The 10,343-nt window shown below is 52.5% G+C and overlaps 1 protein-coding gene across 1 annotated transcript in view; it reads right to left on the reverse strand.

Moving 5' to 3' along the window:
* The window catches only part of LOC135536846 (bromodomain-containing protein 4-like), a 55,796-nt gene that overhangs the window by 17,717 nt on the left and 27,736 nt on the right, over nt 1–10,343 (reverse strand). Inside the window, exons 8-15 of the mRNA XM_064963091.1 lie at nt 9,784–10,043; nt 8,703–8,861; nt 6,529–6,657; nt 5,141–5,410; nt 4,321–4,541; nt 2,211–2,311; nt 1,817–2,077; nt 956–1,048 (exon numbers count right to left, since the gene is read on the reverse strand). Of these exons, the coding sequence (XP_064819163.1) occupies nt 956–1,048; nt 1,817–2,077; nt 2,211–2,311; nt 4,321–4,541; nt 5,141–5,410; nt 6,529–6,657; nt 8,703–8,861; nt 9,784–10,043 (1,494 nt within the window). The remainder of the gene's footprint in view (nt 1–955; nt 1,049–1,816; nt 2,078–2,210; nt 2,312–4,320; nt 4,542–5,140; nt 5,411–6,528; nt 6,658–8,702; nt 8,862–9,783; nt 10,044–10,343) is intronic.

The raw sequence follows: 10,343 nt of genomic DNA on the forward strand, positions 1-10,343 counted from the left end.
GAGAGCTGCTTCACAACCAGATGACTGAGAGCTGCTTCACAACCACATGACTGAGAGCTGCTTCACAACCACATGACTGAGAGCTGCTTCACAACCACATGACTGAGAGCTGCTTCACAACCACATGACTGAGAGCTGCTTCACAACCACATGACTGAGCTGCTTCACAACCAGTTGACTGAGAGCTGCTTCACAACCAGTTGACTGAGAGCTGCTTCACAACCAGATGACTGAGAGCTGCTTCACAACCAGTTGACTGAGAGCTGCTTCACAACCAGATGACTGAGAGCTGCTTCACAACCAGTTGACTGAGAGCTGCTTCACAACCACATGACTGAGAGCTGCTTCACAACCACATGACTGAGCTGCTTCACAACCACATGACTGAGAGCTGCTTCACAACCACATGACTGAGAGCTGCTTCACAACCACATGACAGAGAGCTGCTTCACAACCACATGACAGAGAGCTGCTTCACAACCAGATGACTGAGAGCTGCTTCACAACCAGATGACTGAGCTGCTTCACAACCAGTTGACTGAGAGCTGCTTCACAACCAGATGACTGAGAGCTGCTTCACAACCAGTTGACTGAGAGCTGCTTCACAACCACATGACTGAAAGCTGCTTCACAACCACATGACTGAAAGCTGCTTCACAACCACATGACTGAGAGCTGCTTCACAACCAGATGACTGAGCTGCTTCACAACCAGATGACTGAGCTGCTTCACAACCAGATGACTGAAAGCTGCTTCACAACCACATGACTGAGAGCTGCTTCACAACCACATGACTGAAAGCTGCTTCACAACCACATGACTGAAAGCTGCTTCACAACCACATGACTGAAAGCTGCGCATTCTTGCTGCCCCACTCAAACTATGCATTATGAGTAGTGTGTGTGTAGTGTCGTGTGTGTAGTGTCGTGTGTGTGTGTAGTGTCGTGTGTGTTACCTGTGTCGTCGCTGTCAGAGGAGTCACTGCTGCCTGATGAAGATCCTGTCTTCATCTTCATCACACTGGTCACCTCCAGAGCCTTCTCTACTGCTCCACACACACAGGATGGGTTAACTGGTCATTCTGGTCAATATTATTTCACCATCTCTCTCTCTCTCCCACACACACTGAACAAACACTTCCTCTCCTGGTGTTTCATTATTTCACCACCACTCTCTCCCTCTCATTCTCCTCCTCTCCCTCTTTCTCCTTCTCTCCCTCCCTCTCTTTCTCCTTCTCTCCCTCCCTCTCTTTCTCCTTCTCTCCCTCCCTCTCTTTCTCCTTCTCTCCCTCCCTCTCTTTCTCCTCTATCCTTGACTCCCTATCTTTCTCCTTCTCTCCCTATCTTTCTCCTTCTCTCCCTATCTTTCTCCTTCTCTCCCTATCTTTCTCCTTCTCTCCCTATCTTTCTCCTTCTCTCCCTATCTTTCTCCTTCTCTCCCTATCTTTCTCCTTCTCTCTCGCCCTCCCTCGCCCTCTCTCTCCTTATCTCTCCCTCTTTCTCCTTCTCTCTCTCTTTCTCCTTCTCTCTCCCTCTTTCTCCTTCTCTCTCCCTCTTTCTCCTTCTCTCTCCCTCTTTCTCCTTCTCTCTCCCTCTTTCTCCTTCTCTCTCCCTCCTTCTCCTTCTCTCTCCCTCCTTCTCCTTCTCTCTCCCTCCTTCTCCTTCTCTCTCCCTCCTCTTTATCCTTCTCTCCCTCTCTCCATTATTTCACCACCACTCACTCTCTTCCATCCCTCCCTCCCCACCTCTTACCTGGCTGTGATTTCTCTAGTCAAGACGCATTTCTCAGGCTCTCTCTCCCTCCCCACCTCTCTTACCTGGCTGTGATTTCTTCTTCTTTCTAAGGCTGGTCCAGACATATTTCTCCAGCTCTCGGAGCGTCGAGGGTTTCAGAGTCTCAAAGTCGATCTCTATCTCGTCTGGGTTGGTGTTCTTGAGCGATGGCTCTCGTGATTGGATGATGTGGACGACGCGGCCAAGCTTGTCGCCGGGCAGTTTATTGATGTCCAGACTGAGCTGGCGTTTCTCCTCGTAGGACATTGGCTTACACCTGTCAGCTGCCCCGCCCACAAACACACCTGGGACACAGACAAATACATTAACATTTTTGAAAAAAAAAATTTTTTCTTTATATACATCTTACAAAATCACTCACTCACTCACTCACTCACTCACTCACTCACTCACTCACTCACTCACTCACTCACTCACTCATGTGATCTTCTGCCTCCAGCGAGGCTGAGGGGGCAAGGGGGGTGGAGCCGGTCTGATGTGGGGCGCCCGGACGACTGCTCTTCATACTCTCTTTCTTACTGCGGAGGAAGAGACAGATGAGAGCGAGTTGGCAGAGCGTGTCAGAGAGAAAATATTAATCAATCAGAAATCTCCATTGTCCATCCTGTGTTTAGCCATCCTACCCAGATCTCTCTACCTGGGCTTCTCTCCATCCCATCCCATCCTACCTGGGCTTCTCTCCATCCCATCCCATCCTATCCTACCTGGGCTTCTCTCCATCCCATCCTATCCTACCTGGGCTTCTCTCCATCCCATCCTATCCTACCTGGGCTTCTCTCCATCCCATCCTATCCTACCTGGGCTTCTCTCCATCCCATCCTATCCTACCTGGGCTTCTCTCCCTCCCATCCTACCTGGGCTTCTCTCCATCCCATCCTATTCTACCTGGGCTTCTCTCCATCCCATCCTATCCTACCTGGGCTTCTCTCCATCCCATCCTATCCTACCTGGGCTTCTCTCCATCCCATCCTATCCTACCTGGGCTTCTCTCCATCCCATCCCATCCGGGCTTCTCTCCATCCCATCCTATCTGGGCTTCTCTCCATCCCATCCTATCCTACCTGGGCTTCTCTCCATCCCATCCCATCCGGGCTTCTCTCCATCCCATCCCATCTGGGCTTCTCTCCATCCTATCCCATCTGGGCTTCTCTCCATCCCATCCTATCTGGGCTTCTCTCCATCCCATCCCATCCTATCTGGGCTTCTCTCCATCCCATCCTATCTGGGCTTCTCTCCATCCATCCTACCTGGGCTTCTCTCCATCCATCCTACCTGGGCTTCTCTCCATCCCATCCGGGCTTCTCTCCATCCCATCCCATCCGTGCTTCTCTCCATCCCATCCCACCTGGGCTTCTCTCCATCCTATCCCATCTGGGCTTCTCTCCATCCCATCCCATCTGGGCTTCTCTCCATCCATCCTACCTGGGCTTCTCTCCATCCATCCTACCTGGGCTTCTCTCCATCCATCCTACCTGGGCTTCTCTCCATCCATCCTACCTGGGCTTCTCTCCATCCATCCTACCTGGGCTTCTCTCCATCCTATCCTACCTGGGCTTCTCTCCATCCCATCCTATCCTACCTGGGCTTCTCTCCATCCATCCTACCTGGGCTTCTCTCCATCCCATCCTATCCTACCTGGGCTTCTCTCCATCCCATCCTATCCTACCTGGGCTTCTCTCCATCCCATCCCATCCGGGCTTCTCTCCATCCCATCCCATCCGGGCTTCTCTCCATCCCATCCTATCCTACCTGGGCTTCTCTCCATCCCAACCCATCCGGGCTTCTCTCCATCCCATCCCACCTGGGCTTCTCTCCATCCCATCCCATCCGTGCTTCTCTCCATCCCATCCCATCTGGGCTTCTCTCCATCCCATCCCACCTGGGCTTCTCTCCATCCCATCCCATCTGGGCTTCTCTCCATCCCATCCCATCTGGGCTTCTCTCCATCCCATCCCATCTGGGCTTCTCTCCATCCCATCCTATCTGGGCTTCTCTCCATCCCATCCTATCCTATCTGGGCTTCTCTCCATCCCATCCTACCTGGGCTTCTCTCCATCCATCCCATCTGGGCTTCTCTCCATCCCATCCTATCTGGGCTTCTCTCCATCCCATCCTATCCTATCTGGGCTTCTCTCCATCCCATCCTACCTGGGCTTCTCTCCATCCATCCTACCTGGGCTTCTCTCCATCCATCCTACCTGGGCTTCTCTCCATCCCATCCGGGCTTCTTTCCATCCCATCCCATCCGGGCTTCTCTCCATCCCATCCCACCTGGGCTTCTCTCCATCCCATCCCATCTGGGCTTCTCTCCATCCCATCCCATCTGGGCTTCTCTCCATCCCATCCCATCTGGGCTTCTCTCCATCCCATCCCATCTGGGCTTCTCTCCATCCCATCCTACCTGGGCTTCTCTCCATCCATCCTACCTGGGCTTCTCTCCATCCATCCTACCTGGGCTTCTCTCCATCCATCCTACCTGGGCTTCTCTCCATCCATCCTACCTGGGCTTCTCTCCATCCCATCCTACCTGGGCTTCTTGATTTTCTTGGGCGTGGTCACCAGCTCCTTGCTGTTTTTGCTCTTTCTGATTGGCTGGAGGATGGCAGGGGGCGGGATCTCCGGTGGCTCCTCCCCTCCCATCTTCTTCTTGAACTTGTCTTTATTCTTCTCCTTCTCCCTCTCTTTTCTCTTGGGCTTGGTGGCCTGGGGTGTGGACAGAGCGGCCAGCTGTTCGTGAACAGCTTTGAGCTGTAGGACAGACACACACACAGGAGGATGTTAAAAGAGAAACACAGCTTCCTCTCAACTCTTTCATTTTCTCCACTTCCTCTCTTCTCTTACCGGTTCTGTGTTCAGGTGAAAATCCCTCTCTCTCTTCCTAATCCCTTTCTTTGTTAGTCTTTCCGGTCGGTCGGTCGGTCGGTCGGTCAGTCAGTCAGGTGTCAACACAGTGTTTTATCCTTCCTAAACTTTCTTTACCTCTTTCGCCCCCCTTCGCCCTCGGGAGACCCCTTCGCCCTCGGGAGACCCCTTCGCCCTCGGGAGACCCCTTCCGCCCTCGGGAGACCCCTTCCGCCCTCGGGAGACCCCTTCCGCCCTCGGGAGACCCCTTCCGCCCTCGGGAGACCCCTTCCGCCCTCGGGAGACCCCTTCCGCCCTCGGGAGACCCCTTCCGCCCTCGGGAGACCCCTTCCGCCCTCGGGAGACCCCTTCGCCCTCGGGAGACCCCTTCGCCCTCGGGAGACCCCTTCGCCCTCGGGAGACCCCTTCGCCCTCGGGAGACCCCTTCGCCCTCGGGAGACCCCTTCGCCCTCGGGAGACCCCTTCTCCTCCCGCCTCCCCCTCACCTGTTCCTGTAGTTCAGCCAGTCTCTGTGTTCTCTCGTGTTCCAAACCTCCCTCAGAGGATTCTGATTCCGACGAGGAGGAGCTGTCATCGGAGGAGGAGGGTGGTCGGGGGGCAGGGGGTTGTCTGGCCGAGGGGGTGGGGAGGGGGTGGAGGGTGGGGACGGGGTGGAGGGCAGGGGAGATGGTGGGGAGGGGTTTGAGGACTGGGGAGGGGAGGGCCGTCTCCTCAAGCTCGTCAGGCATTTTGGCAAAGCGCATCTCAAACACGTCCTGTAGAGAGAGAGAGAGAGAGAGAGAGCTTTGTCAATGTTAACATGTTTCCCATGCCAACAAAGCCCCTTGAATTGAAAGCGGTCAGAGCTATGAACCATGGGAACTTTAGTCCGTGGCACTATGAGATTTGTAGTTCATCCATTCAACACCGTTTATGTTGACACCTGACATTTGTCTGAAAGTGCTGTTGGTTGGTAGTATTTTCTGTTTGTTATGATCGTCAGATGTGTTGTAGTTGTTCACCTGTAGTTTGTGTAGTTGTCTATCTGCTGTGTTGCATTATACCTGTAGCTTGTGTGCAATGTTGTATAGTTTACCTGTCGTTTGCATGTCATAGCAACCACGTTGTGTAGTTTGCGTGCCATAGCAACCACATTGTGTAGTTTACCTGTGGTTTGCATGTCATAGCAACCAAGTTGTGTAGTTTACCTGTAGTGTGCGTGCCATAGCAACCATGTTGTGTAGTTTACCTGTAGTTTACATGTCATAGCAACCATGTTGTGTAGTTTGCGTGCCATAGCAACCATGTTGTGTAGTTTACCTGTAGTGTACGTGCCATAGCAACCACGTTGTGTAGTTTACCTGTAGTGTGCGTGCCATAGCAACCACGTTGTGTAGTTTACCTGTAGTGTGCGTGCCATAGCAACCATGAAGGGGAGTTTACCTGTAGCTTGCGTGCCATAGCAACCATGCTGTGTCGTTTACCTGTAGCTTGCGTGCCATAGCAACCATGCTGTGTAGTTTACCTGTAGCTTGCGTGCCATAGCAACCATGCTGTGTAGTTTACCCGTAGTTAGTGTGCCATAGCAACCATGCTGTGTAGTTTACCCGTAGTTTGCGTGCCATAGCAACCATGCTGTGTAGTTTACCCGTAGTTAGTGTGCCATAGCAACCATGCTGTGTAGTTTACCCGTAGTTTGCGTGCCATAGCAACCATGCTGTGTAGTTTACCTGTAGCTTGCGTGCCATAGCAACCATGCTGTGTAGTTTACCTGTAACTTGCGGGCCATAGCAACCATGCTGTGTAGTTTACCTGTAGCTTGCGTGCCATAGCAACCATGCTGTGTAGTTTACCTGTAGCTTGCGTGCCATAGCAACCATGCTGTGTAATTTACCTGTAGCTTGCGTGCCATATTGACCACGTCATGGTCTGGGGGGTTGTATTTGTAACAGTTGGAGAACATCAACCGGACATCAGCAGCAAAGTGGTGAGCATCTCTGTACTGCCTGCTGTCCAGCTTATCCTGAGGGAACAAACACACAGTGGTGAGCATCTCTGTACTGCCTGCTGTCCAGCTTATCCTGAGGGAACAAACACACAGTGCTGAGCATCTCTGTACTGCCCTGCTGTCCAGCTTATCCTGAGGGAACAAACACACAGTGCTGAGCATCTCTGTACTGCCCTGCTGTCCAGCTTATCCTGAGGGAACAAACACACAGTGCTGAGCATCTCTGTACTGCCCTGCTGTCCAGCTTATCCTGAGGGAACAAACACACAGTGCTGAGCATCTCTGTACTGCCCTGCTGTCCAGCTTATCCTGAGGGAACAAACACACAGTGCTGAGCATCTCTGTACTGCCCTGCTGTCCAGCTTATCCTGAGGGAACAAACACACAGTGCTGAGCATCTCTGTACTGCCCTGCTGTCCAGCTTATCCTGAGGGAACAAACACACAGTGCTGAGCATCTCTGTACTGCCCTGCTGTCCAGCTTATCCTGAGGGAACAAACACACAGTGCTGAGCATCTCTGTACTGCCCTGCTGTCCAGCTTATCCTGAGGGAACAAACACACAGTGCTGAGCATCTCTGTACTGCCTGCTGTCCAGCTTATCCTGAGGGAACAAACACACACGGTGAGGCGACAGAGACACGGTTACCAATTAACACCACCGGGATGTGAAAAGCAGGGCTTCAGTGAGGAAAATGTGGTGCCGGATCCACATGCATTGAGTGTATAACCCATTAGGGCGTCCAGCCACGGTGCTCAGAATGACACAAATCACACTTCGATGACGGTAATTCATTTAACAGAAGTTGCAACCAGAGGATTCAACCATGTGTGTCCTTCTTACAGAATTCCGATACGCCTTCAATGTATTACCCAGAACCCCCTGGTGCTTCACCTTCAATGTATTACCCAGAACCCCCTGGTGCTACACCTTTAATGTATTACCCAGAACCCCCTGGTGCTACAACTTTAATGTATTACCCAGAACCCCCTGGTGCTACACCTTTAATGTATTACCCAGAACCCCCTGGTGCTTCACCTTCAATGTATTACCCAGAACCCCTGGTGCTACACCTTTAATGTATTACCCAGAACCCCCTGGTGCTACACCTTTAATGTATTACCCAGAACCCCCTGGTGCTACACCTTTAATGTATTACCCAGAACCCCCTGGTGCTTCACCTTCAATGTATTACCCAGAACCCCCTGGTGCTACACCTTTAATGTATTACCCAGAACCCCCTGGTGCTTCACCTTCAATGTATTACCCAGAACCCCCTGGTGCTTCACCTTCAATGTATTACCCAGAACCCCCTGGTGCTTCACCTTCAATGTATTACCCAGAACCCCCTGGTGCTACACCTTTAATGTATTACCCAGAACCCCCTGGTGCTACACCTTTAATGTATTACCCAGAACCTCCTAGTGCTACACCTTCAATGTATTACCCAATAACCCCCTGGTGCTACACCTTCAATGTATTACCCAAGAACCCCCTGGTGCTACACCTTTAATGTATTACCCAGAACCCCCTGGTGCTACACCTTCAATGTATTACCCAGAACCCCCTGGTGCTACACCTTCAATGTATTACCCAGAACCGCCTAGTGCTACACCTTCAATGTATTACCCAAGAACCCCCTGGTGCTACACCTTTAATGTATTACCCAGAACCCCCTGGTGCTACACCTTCAATGTATTACCCAGAACCCCCTGGTGCTACACCTTCAATGTATTACCCAGAACCCCCTGGTGCTACACCTTCAATGTATTACCCAGAACCCCCTGGTGCTACACCTTCAATGTATTACCCAGAACCCCCTGGTGCTACACCTTCAATGTATTACCCAGAACCCCCTGGTGCTACACCTTCAATGTATTACCCAGAACCCCCTGGTGCTACACCTTCAATGTATTCAGATCTATAGGAGGAGCAGATAGAAGTTCCTCTACGGTCTGTCTGGTCTTCCTCTCAGACAGCTGGGAGGTCCACTGCTGATGACATCATCACTCATCGAAATGAACAATGAGTGAGTGAGGGTCCACTTTTGATGAGCTCACCTTGACGGTTCCGAGGTCCATAGGGTGTTTGATGATGTGGTGGTAGTCGTGGAGGCCGAGGGCGTGCGCGTCGACAGGCTTGTAGAAGGGCCACGCGTACGCAATGTGTTTCTTAGACAACATGTCTCTGATAAGACCGCCACAGAACAGCAGCTGCTCCTAGAAGAGGAGGAGAGGGAGACAGAGACAGAGGAGAGGGAGACAGAGACAGAGGAGAGGGAGACAGAGACAGAGGGAGACAGAGACAGAGGAGAGGGAGACAGAGACAGAGGAGAGGGAGACAGAGGAGAGGGGAAGAGGGGAGGAGAGGGAGACAGAGGAGAGGGGAAGAGGGGAGGGTGACGGAGGAGACAGAAGAGGGAGACAGAAGAGGGAGACAGAAGAGGGAGACAGAAGAGAGGGAGACAGAAGAGAGGGAGACAGAAGAGAGGGAGACAGAAGAGAGGGAGACAGAAGAGAGGGAGACAGAAGAGAGGGAGACAGAAGAGAGGGAGACAGAAGAGAGGGAGACAGAAGAGAGGGAGACAGAAGAGAGGGAGACAGAAGAGGGAGACAGAAGAGGGAGACAGAAGGAAAGAGGAAAAAGGAAGGAAAACGAAGGCAGAGGGAAGAAGACTATTAATCCATGTGAGAAATGTGTTGTCAGCTGCAGCCAACCACTGATATACAGACAGACAACCCCAACCACTCTGATACACAGACAGACAACCCCAACCACTCTGATACACAGACAGACGACCCCAACCACTCTGATACACAGACAGACGACCCCAACCACTCTGATACACAGACGTACAGCCCTGACCCCAGACAGACAGACAGACAGACGTACAGCCCTGACCCCAGACAGACAGACAGACAGACAGACAGACAGACGTACAGCCCTGACCCCAGACAGACAGACAGACAGACAGACGTACAGCCCTGACCCCAGACAGACAGACAGACAGACGTACAGCCCTGACCCCAGACAGACAGACAGACAGACGTACAGCCCTGACCCCAGACAGACAGACAGACAGACAGACAGACAGACAGACAGAGACTGTTTTAACCTCTTGTTGTATTAGGAGAATAATACCTGTCGTTTGGGGCTCCCGCCGTGACTCGTTAACGCTCCGCCCCCGGGAACCCCCCCGCCTAGCCCCAGGTGGTGCTGGGAGTCGGGCTGGGCGGGGTCTCGTTTGGGCTGCTTCAGCGGGCGGCTGCTGCTCTCACGGCGGGGTCGGGGGGGCTCCGTCGCCACGGGAGACGACTCGCTGAGCTGGTCGTTGGCGGTGGGTGTGGTGGTGTCAGCCTTCCTCTTCTGGCTCTTCCTCTGCTGCAGGTGGGGGGTGGGGGGGTTAAAGGTCAGGGGTTAGAGGTCAAGACAACAACACACATTCCCTCTGCATGACACATGATGAGTGGATAAGTCGATGTGCTAAAAGTAGAAAAGTAAACATGGCCCCAGCTGGATCCCCAGGGACAGAAATGAAGAGACATTCAACAACCAGGAAGATAATGACGGTCCATGAGAACATCTCAGGGCACGACTGGAGGAAAGAGAGAGCGACTTCCTATATCAGACGTCAATTAATATAGGTCTGTCTCCTCGTCCCCGTTCGACCACACACTTTCAGACTCCCGTACCCCCACCCC

The sequence above is a fragment of the Oncorhynchus masou genome, unplaced genomic scaffold (assembly GCF_036934945.1).
Source record: "Oncorhynchus masou masou isolate Uvic2021 unplaced genomic scaffold, UVic_Omas_1.1 unplaced_scaffold_671, whole genome shotgun sequence".
Taxonomy (NCBI): domain Eukaryota; kingdom Metazoa; phylum Chordata; class Actinopteri; order Salmoniformes; family Salmonidae; genus Oncorhynchus; species Oncorhynchus masou.